This window comes from Thalia democratica, chromosome 6 (assembly GCF_965202585.1).
Source record: "Thalia democratica chromosome 6, ktThaDemo2.hap1.1, whole genome shotgun sequence".
Taxonomy (NCBI): domain Eukaryota; kingdom Metazoa; phylum Chordata; class Thaliacea; order Salpida; family Salpidae; genus Thalia; species Thalia democratica.
In genome coordinates, this window is record NC_139170.1 from 45312648 (window position 1) to 45328823 (window position 16176).

Consider the following 16176-nt stretch of genomic DNA (forward strand, 5'->3'; position numbering starts at 1 on the left):
ACTTAAAGAACAATATAAATGCTTAAAAAAAGGTATTATAATGACACATAAAAATTTAAAGAAAATCAAAATTTATTAAAAAAGTTTTTATTTTGATTGGAATAAATTTTTATAGGTCCCCCCTATGCCCTTAACTAATTTTAAGTTTTTTCAGATCAGTTGTTGTTTGTGACATACATTAGATAATTTAACAGTTTTAAAATGAGCATTTTTTATTTTCACTAGCAATTATTTCATAAGTTCTAAATAAAAATAAGAAGTAAGTAAATATTTTTGAAGTGGCTAATAAAATGATTAAATGAATCAATCTTACTTTAACTAAGAAGTTGAGAGTTTCTATGTGATTTTACAAAAAACCTCTTCATTAGTTTTTTGTTTAAAAATTCATTTAAAGTAATGTTATATAAAAAAGATGCTGTATACTTTTCTGCCACACAGCAGAGTATTTTACATAAAGTTTAAAAAATCTAAGTTTGATTTAATATTAATTCTAAAGTGTTTTCTATGTTTTATTATGGATATTAAGTGCTTTTTACTGCTTAAAATAATTACAAGTTTAATGTACTAATACTTATAGACTAGGTACTAATTTATAGATTAATCCAAATGTCATATTTATTTGAAATATTTATTTTTTGAACTAGTATTTTATTTTAATATTTATAAGTTTATCTGGTACAGACTTAAAATCAATTAGAGTATATACATTCATTTTTTATAAAAATAATATCAGCTTTTGTTGAAAAAAATGCCTTACTTTACTATTTAAACATGCCAAGATTATAAATGATCAAAAGAACTATAAACTTACAGAAATTTAGAATTAAGTGTTAGGAACCTAATTTTCATCAGGTTATATTGACTAATATAAGTGTTTGCAAATTAGGCACATCAGTCTATACAATTAGTCTATACATATAAGTTTTGTTTTAAATTGTCTACTAATCAGTTTTTAAAGTCTAAAATTAAAACAAGTCAATTAATAAATGACATTTAGTGTTATAAATTTATAGCTTTATAACTCTAATTCATTTTGCAGAATTTTAAAGTTAAGTAATTTGAACCTATTTTTCATCACTTAATACTCACTGCACTATTTGAAACAACATGAAGAACCACAAGTTCAACAAATTCAAGGAGCTGGGTCTGTACTCCTCCGAAGTTCCCCACATCGTTTCCACCACCAGAAACAACGAGGCGATTGTCCTCACCGCCGCCGGCAACTACATGTACGAGAACGGTCTGAAGAAGCTGTCAAAATATTCGGTTTCAGTGCGGCACCCGGACCACATAACCTGCATGGCCGCCAGCAAGTACTACCAGTTCACTGGGTGTGGAAATGTAAGTTTTCTTTAATGTTGCATTTAATATTGCGTACACATTAATTGGGGTTCCCACTTTACTCTTTACTGGATATTTGCAGTTTTACAAAAATAAGTAAACTTTCCTGGATAAAACTAAAAAGGTATAAAAAGCAATGGCTTTCCAAGAATTTTATTTTTTTTTGCCTAATGCTCAACCAATGTTTAACTACATGCTAATTTGTGTACGATGCATATCATATTAAAGTTATGAATTTAAAAACAAAAAAACTAGTGATTTAAACTTGAACAAATTTAAGGAGATAGTGTACAATAGTTTCTATTATTCAATGTTGTACCATGTTTCATTTAAAACACTACAATATAAAAACTTAATTTTGATAGAACTTCAAAGTTTTTTAAAGAAGATTAAATGGTCTTTTAAAGAAATGCAGTATTTTCAACTAATTAATGTTGATTTTAAACTTTTGAGTTTTTAATAACCAATGTTAAGCCATTTAAAGCTATGAAGGCTAAATAAATTATCTTTGTACATGGTAGGCTAATCATTTAAATTGGAAGTGCCAAGATTAAACTTTGAAATAAAAACTTAATCTGGAATTTTGAAAAATTCTTGTAAGTAAAATAATCAACATTAGATTAAATAAGAAGCATTTATTAGACAAAACAAAAATTATGTATTATTCAGAGTTCTTTTTGTTATTATACTTATTTGAATCAACTTAAAGTATCTTTTCACTATTTATATATTTAAAAAGTATTTTTTACCCTTAAATCTAATTTTGTTCTTAAGAGGAAACACAAAAAGTTGTTCTTTTAAAAACTTAGAAGAAAATAGAATACTGGAAGTTTTCTGAAAAACTATTGCCCCCTTGGTTTATTTAATTGCTGCTCATTTAGCTTGTTGTTAAGTTATTATAGCAATTAATCTTGATTGGGTTGTTGTAAATTGTATAATTTGTATAAAAATTAAAAAAAAATATGAAACCAAATTTTGTTATATACCTGTAATTGTAAAATTCATCTTAAAGTACAATAATATCAATTAATAAACTTTTATTAAAATTGAAAATAAAGATGATTTCTAGCTTAAGGCAGTGGTTCTCTTAAAAATCTGTGCGTAATACACCAGATTTAAGCAGATACTTCAATAATATTGTTTGAATGGTAACTCTATTAGATAAAACAAAATTTCAAATCTGTCAACAAAAGTATTGAAAACATTTTCTTAAATATAGTTGTTCTGAAAGAAATTCCAAGCCTTCTAGCAGATAAAATTTATTAAGAAAAATTTAATGGATTCTTTTTTTAGTAGGAACCCTGAATATGGTATAAACCAGATTATCGAAAAACAGTTCTAGAAAATATATTTTTGGTATATTAAAACTATTTTTCATTAGGAAGAAAAGCTATTATGAAACAGGAAATTGTGCTCCTTTAATGTAAAATTTTTATGAAGTTGACTTATTGTTAGTTTAAGGGCATAGGGACTCCAGCATTTTTTTACTAAAAATAGCAATGGCTTTATATTTAAGCCTTTAAGTACAAACTTTAAAAGCCCTTTTTTTATAGAATTAAAATATATTATTTAACTTTTGAGATATTCTATTTTTTTGTAAAAATTTTCCAATACAAACTTATAGAAAACACACTTGGGGTCAATTTTATCTGAATTTAAAAAATCACTAAAAGTATATTTCTTCTTCATTTTTTTAGCTAAAGACCTCAAACTTTTATGAAATGTTTCTTTTATAGCTTAAAAGATTTTGAAAGTTGGAATTTTAAAAATGTTAGAAAATAAATATTTTAGATCAAATAAACAAAAGAAAGTGTTTTTTAAAAAGTTTTTTGTTTTCAAAATTGAAAAAATTCCTACATTCAATATTTTTAAAATTTAATTCTAGACTTTCAGTGAAAACTTGAAGAAGATGGTTAAAAATTAAAAATAAGACGCATTTTTAATAAAATAGTCTTTTTTTGCGTTTTTGGTTTGCGCCTTTCTTTAGGAACCTATTGAGGTCACTGACTTAGATCAATTATACCTCAAAAAATACTTAAAAGTCTTTCAAGCTGTTAAAAGTGTCTGGTAGCTCAGATAAAACTCTATAAAATAAGATCAACTTGTAAAAATCAAGGTGGACCCCTCCAACTCCCCTACACCCTTAATAGTATATATCAGTAATGATGTGATTTTGGTAGGGGTGAATTTTTTTTTTTAAATTCCCCTAGCTTTGATATTTTTGTATTAGGTTAGGACCTTTTAATTGATACACTTACAATAAATCTTTTACAATAAGTTTTTTTTATTAAAAATTATAAAACCAAAGCTGCTGTACAGAAAATATTATTAATTTACAAACACATACCTTTCTGATTAGTTATAACTATTTTTTTAAGGTTAAAAGTTATTAGAATTCTACTTACCTGTACAACTTAGAAACTATTATTATTATATTATTATTATATATTAAACTATTGTTATTATTATATTAGTATTATAAGTTTTGATTAAGCAATCTAATAAAAGCAAAAATAATTTTTAACTTATTCTTAAATAATATTAAAATATAGAAAAAATTTACCAATTAAAAACTATTACAAATTAATACTTGAAAAAAAAATATAATAACAGTAATAAAGACTATTTTTATAAAAGCAACTTTTAATTTAGAGCTGTATTTTTGTAACTGTTTTAGTTTACCATAATAATGATAACTAACTAGTTAATAGTACTTAATATGTTTGCCTTTTCAACTTACTTAAAAATAATGGTTGTTAAACTTTTCAGGCCAAATTTTCTAAGAATTTTGAAAAATTTACCAAAAATATATCTTCTCCTTCATAATTTGTTTCAAGTTTTTAGGAAATGTATTTTTAAATATGTAATAGTAAATGTGCAAATTAATTGCTTCATTTGATATCCAGTTTCAGTAAAAAAAGTTCCAACCTTGTCAAATATAGCAAAATAGTAAATTAGGAAATGTTTCTTTAAGTATTACTAACTATTTTAAAAACAAGACTTGGGAATATTACTTTTTTAAACTTATGGCTAAAGTTTAAAATATTTTGTTAGATAGAAACATAAATTCTACAAGATGCTTTTAATTTTTTTAAAGTTATATAATTTGAAAACAATTGTTCAAAAGCTAAAGGAGGGGAAAGATTTTTACTGAAGTACTCTATTTTGTCTTTATTCTCAAAAGCTACATGGAATTTCAAAAAATGTTAATAAACGATTGACTTAAAATAAAAACAATTTACCCCTGGTTTCTATAGTTTTAAAAGGTTAAAACTTCAGTTCTTGAAATAATTGTTTCTTAAACCACAAAAGTTGCACGGACCTCCTTGTCCTTTTAATTGGAGTTATAAAAGGAAGCAAAACTTAGTTGCAATTTTTCTTAGTAATTTATTTCTAATTAGTAGATTTAGTTTAGAAAAACTTAGTCGAAAAGTAATCAAATGAAAAAAATACTGTAAAAGTATTACTTGCAATTAAAGCAACTAGTAGAGTTGAAAAAATTCACCAACTTCTAAGACAAACTAATTAACTTGAAATTATATTCTTCAAATATTATTAAAACTAATTTTAAAGACCCTTCTTTTGTAAGGGTGGATTTTAGTTATCAAATATTTATTTAGTTATTAAAAATAAATATCTTTTTAAATTTAAGTTCTAGCTTATCTATACTATTGTTTTTTACCAGCAACAAAGAAATATTAAAACTTTATTTATACATTTATTTAATAAATGCATAAATTAGAATAAACTAACTTTTAGAAAAAGCGTTTTAAAGAATTTTTTAAATAAAATAAAAAATAAATCTGTTGGGCTAAATAAAGATATCTAATCATTTAAGTTAATTAATTCAAAATAATTTTATTTTTAGTAATAAAAAAGAAATATATATAACTTTTTGTTTATTTCTAAGGTGGTGAGAGTTTTCAAAAACAAGAAAACAGTTCACACTGAGCTTCACTGCGATGCTGAAGTGAAGTTCATCATTCCAATGGACGAAGACTACATCATTGCAATTGACAGAATGAACAACCTCAAGTGTTGGCTTATTGAAACAGGTAAGATTAAATTACATTTAGTTTTTGCAATTTAAAGTTTTTATCAATATTCTTTGGAGCTACTTAAAACTGAATCACTGATGAATTTTTTTTTTTGTTATATTTTATTGTTAATATTAAATATAAATTAAATAAGATTCAAAAATTGTTTTTAGTTGTTGGTAATTAGGTATTAAAATTTATTCTAAGGTGATAATTTATTACATGAATGATGTAATAATAAAATGCTGCTAATAAAACTATAGGTGAAGTTCTTTGACTATATACAAAAATTTGAGTTTTGATAGATGTAATGATAAAGTTTGCTATTGGGCTACAGTAGTTTTTTAATTGAAGAACATTTTGCTTTATAATCCTTTGATATTTTATAGTTGAATAACTTTTTATCTTCACTTTATTTTTGATTAACTGTTTTAAATAACTATTTGTTTTATGTCTGTCGTTTTTTGTAATATAAATTTAAAACTTTTTATGACTTCCAGTTAGAGTTTTAATGATCACTTGATCGCCCTTTTTAACTAGATAAGTGTTAATTGTAAAAAATCTACAACCAATATAGTAATATAATGTACTTTTTTTTTTTGAAAAGCATTTTTTAATTTAGAGCTCTGTTTTTATAACTGTTTTAGTTTTATATAGTAATAAGAACAAACTAGTTATTAGAATCATTTTTTTTGTCATTTAAACATACTTTGAAACATTAACTGTTAAATATAAAAATATTAATCAATATAATTACTAGAAAATCATTTTCAAAATAATAAAATTCAATTAACTTTATAAATTACTGTTTTTGTAAATTGTAACTGAGCTAAATGTATAAAATTTCATTTTTTGGTGCAAGTTTGTTCAGAATTTTGCTAAATGTACTAAAATATATCTATTATTTGTTTTGAACAAATTTATTTCAAATTTTTTGAGAACGTTTTTTCAAAACAACAAACTATTTGTAGAAAACAGAATTTTGAATTTCATTTTTAATTAATGACCAAGCTTAAATTAGAATTATTTTAGATTTATTGTAGATTAAAAATATTTTTTGATAAAAAATTGTTTCCGATTAATTGTTAAAAAATTGTTTAAGATTGACTGAAAAATTTCAAAACAACAAAAAAACTGAAAGAGGTAATAGATCTTTAATAAAATATTCATTTTCTATTTTTTTTACCTTATAAGTTACATTAAATTTTCAAAAAATGGTGTAAAATGAATAGTAGTTTAGTTTTTCTATTTAAAAATAAGATCAACTATAAAAAAGAGATTCACACACACTTCTTATACAACCTTAACAAGTTAAAACTTCAATTCTTGAAGTAATTAGTTTTCAATTCATGTGTAGTAGCATGGATCCCTTATGGCCTGAAAATTTCTATTACTAAAGGAAGGAAACTAGAATATTTTTTAATAATTTATTTTCAAGTAAGTAAATGTAGTTTGTTTAGAAAAAGATAATCAAAAATTTCTTAAATTGAAAAGTATTAGTGCTTGATATCACTTGCTAAAGTATATCAAAAATTCATTAGGTTCTCAAGAAACTTACTTATTTTTAAGTTTTACTTTAAAAATTACTAAAACTATTTTTTTATCCTTGTTTTGTAACAGTGGGTCTTAATAATCAAGTGTTTTTTAAATCAATAAAAACAACTTTTTAAGTTTTAGTTCCATATAACTGAAAATATTGATGATTTAGCAGTCAGTAAAATGTTTAAACTCTATTTAAATAAATTCAAAACAAATAAAAACGAAATGTTAGAAAATAAAATAATTTAAGAATTTGAATAGTTTGAATAAAAGCTTTAAAGGATTAAACTGATACATTTTGAAACTTTTTCTAGTACGAATAACTGTTCCAATATTCCTCCCAACGCTTTGCCCCTGGTGTCCTGTGAATAGTTAAAAGATGCTTGACAAATTACATTTAATTTTTATTACCTGAATTTTTTGCAACATGGAAGTTTATAATCCACAGACCTTTACCTTCTAGCTCAAAATGAACATTTAAATTTTGTTCAAAAATGATGGTTACTGATATATTTGCTCAGCTTTGCCACAGATCCAGCTGAAAATATTATCTTGACTTTTAAAAGAAAATCTTTATTTAAAGCTGTTCAAAAATACATATACATAGACTAGAAATTATGTTGAGTTTTAAATCTTACTTTTATACAGGTTAAATAGTTTAAATGAAATGGTGCAATGGAGGTAAAATGATTAAATACAGCCAAAAGAATACTGTTGTTTTGGCTGTATTTAATCATATAACCTCCATTGCACCATTTCATGTAAACTATTTGTGTATGATCCATGTATTTGCAATAAAGAGCTCAATAAGCAAAATACTTGTATCTCTACCAAACAGTAAATATACACGTGAGATCATAGAATATTTTAATTTATTATAAAAGTTCAATTAGACCCTGAAATAAAATTGCAAAAGCACAATTTTTTTTTTTGAAAATGACATTAGCAAAATGCAGCTTATAGTGATGATAAACTTTCTTATTAACAGCATTTTGGTATCAGGTTATCTGATATTTTCTCAAATACCTCTATTTTTCCTGTCTTTGTGGCAGCCCTGTTCGCTAAAAAAGTTGAAAAAAAAATTGTTGAAATAAAAACGAAGAAAAATTAGCAGACTGTAATTACTATCAATTTCATTTTGATTATAGTTCATTTTTCTGTTCTGTACTTATAGTTTATTTCCTTCAGTTTTTAAATTTTCAAACTACAATTAACGTGTTGTTTGTATTCTATTTTGTTTTCACAAATTGAAAATTAATTGATATATTTATTGAATTAAATTACTGGTTCGTTCAACACTTCAACAATTAAATGCACCGTAGTTGCCATAATTTAAACTTTTATAAGTCTAGCGGTTGTAAACTATCAGACTTTGTCATCATGCCTTCAATATTAATATTTTGAAAACAAGTATAAATATTATAACCGTAAAAATTGAAAAACACATCAACCATAACGACTTGCAAAAAGTCTGACTGTAAAGTTTGAGCCAAATTGTAATTTTTTCACAGGAACCGAAAAAGGCAGCTTCGCTTTCGGCGGGAGCGACTTCGACGTCACCTGCGCCATCCACCCGCTCACCAAGAAGAACAAGGTGCTGCTGGGAAGCTCGTCGGGCAAGATCAAGCTGTTCAACGTGAGCAAGATGGTCGAGTGCTACGAGTACGAAGCTGTGGGGCCGGTCACCTGCATGCGGCAGGCCCCCTTCGACCCGAACGTGGTCGCGGTCGGCTGCCACGACGGCCGGATCGCCTTCCTCAACACGAAGTACGGCGGCCACGAGTTCACGCTCGCGCAGGACCAGGGCCCGGTCGCCTGCCTCTCCTTCACCACGACCGACCTGGACCTGCTGGTGGTCGGCACTGCCTGCGGCCACGTCTGCGTCATGGAGTACAACAAGAGCGGCGGGTGCCTGAAGTCGACGGTGGAGGGGGCGCACCGGAGCGCCGTGGCGAACGTGACGTGCCTTCACGACGAGAACACGTTCGTGACCAACGGCGGCGACAACTCGATCAAGGTGTACACGATCGACGAGAAGAGCCTGGCCTGCCACCAGCTGAAGGAGAGGTGCGGGCACCACGGCTCGCTGAGCAAGGTGACGTTCTACGACGACGAGAGCGTGCTGTCGACCGGCGACGACTCGGTGGTGAAGATGTACAAGGTCATGAACGAGAACGGGACCAAGTCGTTCGGCACGGCCGCCTTCGACAAGGGCAAGAAGAACAAGCTGCCCAAGATCGTCGACATCAAGTTCGAGAAGGCGCGGGAAAACGACTGGGAGGGAATGGTGGCCGTTCACAACAAGCACCCGATGGCCACCACGTGGAACGTCAAGCACCAAAAGCTCGGCCGCCACAAGTTTCACTACGACAAAGGCACGAACCTGACGTGCGCGGAAATCACTTCCTGCGGCAACTTTGCCATCGTCGGCTCGTCGAAGGGCGACGTGAAAGCTTACAACCTGCAGTCGGGCATTCCCAGGGGCGAGTTCGCGCACAGGAAGAAGCCCGCCCACGACAAGAAGGTGGTGGCGGTCGTCATTGACGACGTCAACGACACCGTCGTCACCGTGGGAGACGACCTCAAAGTCAAGTTTTGGAACTTCAAGCGCAAAGCGCTGACTTGCGCGCCGCTGACGCTGAAAAGCAAGCCGCTGTTCGCCAGAGTGCACCGGCCGACCTCGATGCTGGCCGTGGCGCTGGTCGACTTCAAGATCCGCGTGTACGACGTGGAAACGAGGAAAGTGGCGCGGGTGTTCGACTGCCGCTCCACCGTCACCGACCTGGCTTGGAGCGGGTGCGGCGGCTTCATCGTGACGTCGTCGGCCGACTGCCACGTCAGGACGTTCGACATGTCGCTGGGAGTGCTCATCGACCAGTTCCCCGTCGACGACCCGGTCACGTCGCTGTGCCTCTCCCCCAACGGCGCGCTGCTGGCCACCGGTCACGCGGAAAGCCCCGCCATCTCGCTGTGGAACAACTCGTCGATGTTCGGGGTGAACAGCTACACGGTGGAAAGTCACCGCAACTCGGAGGAGGAGGAAATGGAGGTTGAGGAGGTGGTGCTGTTCGAGGAGAGGGAGAACGATTCGCAGATCGCCGGCAACTTGCTCACTTCTTCCGGGTTGCCTCAATCAAGGTTGTTAAAATTTTTGAAATAGTTTAGTTTGCAACAAATAAAACTTTAATTTGTAGTTGAGCTAAAAATATTTTAAAATAATAAATTAATTTTGCTTATACCTTCACAGATGGGTGAACCTGAGCGACTTGGACATCATCAGGGCGCGCAACAAGCCGAAGGAGCCCGTGACAAAAGTGACCTCGGCCCCCTTCTTCCTCGACGTCCAAGAAGCAGAAGAGGAGAATGCTGAAACGAAAGAGAAGAAGAACTCTTTCAAGCTGTTCGAGATGTCGCCGTTCGCGAGGGACCTGGTCACGCTGGAAGCCGACGAGATGCTGGAAAAGATGAAGGGGATGGGGCCGTCGCACATCGACGCCGGGATCAGGTCCTTGCAGGATCCCGCGGCGGGGCTGAAGTTTCTCGAGATGTGCTTGCGGGCGATGAGGGGGCGGAGGGACTTTGAGCTGGTCGCCTCCTACCTGCAGCTCTTCCTGAAAGTGCACTCCTCAAGCGGGGAGGTGATTTCAGGCGGAGGGGAGGAGTTGAGGCGGGTGGCGGAGGAAGTGAAGGAGGAGCAGGCGAAGACGAGGAGGGAGTGGGCCGACCTGATGGACGAGACCCTGATGTGCTGCAACTTCATTATGACGTCACTCAATTAAAATTATTTGTTGGAACGTTTAGACAATTTTGTTGTAGAACAATTGGTATTTAGATTTGTTGTATGGAAGTTTTAGCTTGTCGTGAAATTGTAGAAAATAATATTTTTGTTTTAAAGTTTTAATTTTATTAGCGTGTAGGCCTTTGAGAACACTACTTTAGATAATATTTTAGATTGATTTTAAATTGATATGATGTACTCTTTCCTTTAATAACCACTGACACTTTTTAAATTATTTATTACAAGCAAAACATGTTTTTTTGCTTAAATTGTTGAACCCTATTAAAAGATATAAAAGTTGTTGAGATTATGTTATCTAATTAATATTATATGAAGTTTACAATAAAGTTTTAAATAATAGAAAAAATAAAATGTTTATAATCGTTTGAGCGCTTATTTTAAAAAATTGAAACAAATGTTGTTCCGTTCAGTAATAATTTACTTAATTTTATCAATATTATCTTGTTATCTCATATTATTAAAACTTTTAATGCTGGTACATAAAAGACAATACTTTTTGAAGGTTAAGGAAATTATTTATTTATTTATTATATTGTGAATTCTAAAGATCCCTTAACTTTTTTCAGTTGCTTATAAATAAAAGTTACTTTCAACTTTTTTTTATTCTTTTTTTAACAACCTGTATACTGGGTTGCCAAAAACCATGGAATTTCTCAAAAACCTGAAATTTGACTGTTTAGGCTGAAATAACCTAAAAAGACGGAAGTTTTGAAAAGAAAACCTGGAATTTTGAATTTTAGAACAAAATTTACTAAAAATCCTGGAATTTTAAACAACCTTTACATGTTAAGTAGTAAAATTTCGATTATACACAAAAATCTATCATATAAACGAAAAAATTTTGTCATCATCAAAAAAATGTTTATTAAAAAACACATTTATAGTAGCTACTGTATCTTTTCAATATCGTTATACTATTTAACACAGTTTGTTACCCTAAACTTAATTTTAAACTAAAAATAGATCCTAAAACTTCTAATTTAAAAAACCTGAAAATCTTTGAAAAACTGGAGGAAATTTGCCAAAAACTTTGGCAACCCTGTATATAGCTAATAAAAAGATTAATAACAGCTTAATTACATTAAAACTTCTCATATTTAATTAGAAAACAATATAAATACTATACTAAGTTTGTTTTGACTAAAAACAATGATGTAAAATGAAAGCGTTAAGAAGAAAATGTTTAAGTAATAAATTTTTTTCCTTATAAGAAACATATTAAAAGCACGTGAAAATTTGTCTTAAATATACTTATAACTTAGGTATATATAATTAGTATAACAACATTTTAATATATGAATTATTGCAGTTAATTTTGAAGCCATTAGTTGAATAATGAAATTTACTAACTAGTGAAATATATTTTTTAAATTGTTAACTCCGTTAAGAAAGTTTTTTAAATATATATAAAACTATACTACTCCATTAAGGTTTTTGTAGTAGATAATATATAAAGTCAATACTAAATAAAAGCTACTCATTTTTATAAATTTTGTATTATTTTTAATAAAAGAAAATTGAGATATGTGTCATAACCTTAATACAAAATAATACTCAATTCTGAAAAATCTAAAGACTTGCTTAGATCATGATTTCCTAAATTATTTAACTTAATCGCTAACTTTAAAAGTTTAAAATAAAATCGCCCCCTAATGAAAGCAGTTTAAGCTAATTGTTTCAAATGCATTTTTATCATGTAAAGTTTTTCGATATAAAAGTTGGTGAAATAATGATATTAAAATACAAAAATAATACATTTTTGTTAAATTTAATAATTTAAGCTTTTCAAGTCTATTTTATAAACCAAAAAAGTAGTTTTAAGACAATTAAAGCCTTTAGCACACGTATTTTTTCTTATTAACTACAACTGTTTTTCAAATATTGGAACATAAGTGACCAGTAATTATACAATTAGTTACACAAGACACACAATTTCAATAACACTAAATATATTTCGAGCAATTCTCATCAGTAGAGTACAAAGCTAACAAGTAATAAGATTTTACAAACTTATAAAATAATCAAGAGGTTAATAGAAGACTAAAGCAATTAGTAATAATTAAAATCATATAAGTTTACTTACGTTATAATTGATCTACAGTAAAACTAAACAAAATCAAAACAATCCTTATAAAGTATATAGAAAAACAGTATAGTCAAAATGCTTTTGCATACATAAAACAGGTTTCCTTAACAAAATACAAATGGCTTCTAATTTAATCAAATCGAAAACATTACTACAAGTTTAATAGTTTTAAACCTATTTATATTATAACTTTTTGCACAAGTTGGATTATTAGCCGAACTTTATCTACTTTTCAATTTTAGAATAATACTAATAAATAACTTTGTTTCGATAAGTCTGCATTACGCAGATGTTCTTAGTCATTCGGCACCTTTCGCTCACTGATCTAAGCAGCAGGTTTCCTACGAAGAGGCCTTGATTTAGGGTAGCTTAGGCAGTGAAGCTCACGTGAATGTGTGAGAACACCGTGGCAATAAAGCATCCCATTGCTTTTGTATCAACTGCTGCTGTGCTTTTATGTGTATGAAATATTGAACGTGATATTCTGCTGCAAGAGAATTGTGATGTAATAATTTGATACTACTGTTACGTCACATAGCTCGTTCAAGCATGACTTGTTTGAGAGTACTCAGCTATTAAAATAAAAAGAAACTTTAGGCAAAACATTTTAATTTTGCAAAATGTTCAAGTTATAAATACCTTTTTAATGAAATAAAATAATATAAGGTTTAACTTTTAAATTGAGTAAACTAGTTTAAAATTTTTGTGAGGAGATTTGTTTGAATAAGCTAGTATGTAGAAAAAAAGTAATATAATTAACATGAAAATATAGTTTAAAAAACATCATTTAGCTGAGTACTGACTTTAAGTATTTTAAGTTTCAGCTTATATAAGGATTAAACTTTTAAATAAATTAATTTAATATATAAGCATAAAAAAATATTAGTAAAGCCAATTAAAAGTGGTTACGTAGTTCTGCCACTAAAAGCTCTCTAAAGTTAAATAGTGGGGTGCACATAATTTTTATTTTTCAGTTTAGTGTGCTCAGATTTTTATTAGCTTGACGACTACTGAGTTATACAATACTTCTTAAACTTATCAACTAAGTTTAAACTACTATTCTTGGTTGTATTTCTAAGAAGTACCAGTGTTATGAAATTTATTTATACAAACAAACTTTATTTATATTGAAACCAAAAAGTACCTATGTACAGTTTTTAACAAATAATTTAATACTGACATTAAAAAAGTATTTGTTTAATTATAAACTTAACTTAATATTTGCATAAACTGTTTCAACCTATAATTGTTTTTATAGTTTCAAATAAAAATAATTGTTACAATTTGAATTATATTATATTTTTTCAGATTATTTGCTTCATTTTAATTTATTATGAACTTATTTTGCTTTTTATTTTTCTCTAGCAACTTTTTCTGCAATTGAAAATTATGAAAAGTTGAAGTTAATTGAGTATAAAAGTATTCTACTATACCAGCTTTATCTTTTAGATACTATTTTTAACAGTTTAAAATAAGCGAAGTCTTCCCAACCAAAGTAAATCAAAAATAGTGCAAGCGAAGGACGATGAAACTGAACTCTCAGTTCCTAGATTTCAACGTGACAACATTCAAGAACGAGAAAGAAACGACATTCAAGAACGAGCTAATCCTGTTGAACCGATTATCCTGCCTTTAGGTAAACTTCGTCATCTACCTCAATTTAATCTTGGTGCTGTTAGATATCCACTTGTCTAACGGTCTCACTTCATAGAAAAATCGCAAAGTTCGAACATTTCAAAGCGGACGAATCGTTGGCAGGCGTGGTTTGTCTGGAAGACCTGCGGGTCGGTGTGGTAATGGTCCGTCTGGACTGCCACTTCTTGTGCGAAGTTGCGCGGACGCTTGGTTCGAGGACCACATTAAGTGCCCCACGTGCAATCACGTGCTTAAATAGAAAGTCGGTTGGTAATAAAGTATAGAATATTAGTAGTTGTGTTTTTCGTGAAACGTGTAATAAGCTAATTAATTGTAAATAGTTTTTTGAGCAAATAAAAAATGAAAAGTGCATTGGATAAATAAACTAACTGTTGGATCTTTTTTGAAATTTTTTTTTATACATTTTTTCTGATAAAAATAAGTTTGTGTTTATACTTTCAAAATCGTTAAAGGATTGAACTTACTAAATATTTATAATCAGTTTTTGATTTGAATATCTATTAAAATTTTATTTTCGCGGTTTACATCTGAAAAATAAATAAAACAGCTCAGTGAAAGTTTAACTAACCAAACAAAAGTTTAGTTTGTTTTATAGTAAATGACAATGATAAATTTTATAAGCCTAGTAAATTAAATTTCTTAAACGCTCTTTTGACAAAACTAATGAATAAACTACATTTACTACATTTAACCGATTACTAACAAATTACTCATTTTACTTTTATTTCAACTTTTTAATATATATTGCCCACTGATGGTTAAAATCACCTCATTTTAGGAAACTCTTGCTTAAACTTTATTAAGCTTAGTTTTGGCAAAATGAAGGAGAAAAATTTTAGTTTTTAAACCGCTAGATTTTACATATCCTTACTTATGGCAGTCTTCGCTTTAAAAGTCTAGGCAATTATAAGTTTTAATTATTACCTTCATGCTTTGAAAAGAAAATTAGTTAAAGCCCGATTTAAATTCGAATTAAATGGCATCTCTGTTTGCAGCTTAATATTATTATTTTATTCTTATTTTGCAACATTAATATAAACTTATCAACTTAGATGATAATTAACACGCTGATAGTTTTTAAACATTTTAGTTTAGTTGTAATTGAATTTATTTGCTTGAAAAATAAACTAATAGGTTTAATATTTTTTAGCAACTTTTTTTAAACTCTTTGTTGTTATATGTTTATCAATAAAAAATTTTTAACTATAATTAAAAGCTTAATATTTAACCTACTTTATTACATATATGCGCTTGCATACAACGGATAGTGTTTATTTACAAAAATTGACAATTAAACAATACTTCAAGTTGTAACATGCTTACCAAATACTTTAATATAAAGTTACAAGCCTCAAACGACTGTTACAAAATCAAAAGTTGAAAAAAAGGATAAGTTGCTTGCTATTTATTCTCAATAACAATAACACTTAGTGCTTACATTTCTTCAAGTTAAAAAATTTAGAAATAAATAGTATCAGTTGCTAAATATATGCTCTCAACAAACGTTAATGTGAGCATTTTAAAACTCTTGTATTTATTCAAAGTTAAAACACCGGTATGGTTTTTCTTAAATAAACAATTTAAAAAAAGCATACACAGCGACCGCAGAAAACAGAAATTTGTTTTTATAAATCTTATCCGACGCGTTACAAAGATTTCCTTGGCAGCAGTTTGCGTTTATTTTGAAGCCGGAAGCGTCAGTGGAATACTGCATTTTA

The 16176-nt window shown here is 29.6% G+C and overlaps 1 protein-coding gene across 1 annotated transcript; it reads left to right on the plus strand.

Annotated features, from left to right (window-relative positions):
• Positions 1-1122: 1122 nt before the first annotated feature.
• Positions 1123-10919, plus strand: LOC145838076 (WD repeat-containing protein 36-like). The gene is made up of 4 exons (XM_082945612.1): positions 1123-1341; positions 5252-5396; positions 8429-10055; positions 10165-10919. The coding sequence occupies exons 1-4, from the start codon at positions 1228-1230 to the stop codon at positions 10694-10696; spliced, it is 2418 nt and encodes an 805-aa protein (XP_082801738.1). The 5' UTR covers positions 1123-1227; the 3' UTR covers positions 10697-10919.
• The last annotated feature ends 5257 nt before the right edge of the window (positions 10920-16176 follow it).

What these genes read in the sequence shown, in the direction of transcription:
- LOC145838076 (XM_082945612.1), top strand. Translation starts at nt 1,228, where the DNA reads ATGTACGAGAACGGTCTGAAGAAGCTGTCAAAATATTCGGTTTCAGTG. An exon ending in AGTTCACTGGGTGTGGAAAT is followed by an intron (nt 1,342 to 5,251) that starts GTAAGTTTTCTT and finishes TTTATTTCTAAG; the next exon opens with GTGGTGAGAGTTTTCAAAAA. An exon ending in TCCGGGTTGCCTCAATCAAG is followed by an intron (nt 10,056 to 10,164) that starts GTTGTTAAAATT and finishes ATACCTTCACAG; the next exon opens with ATGGGTGAACCTGAGCGACT.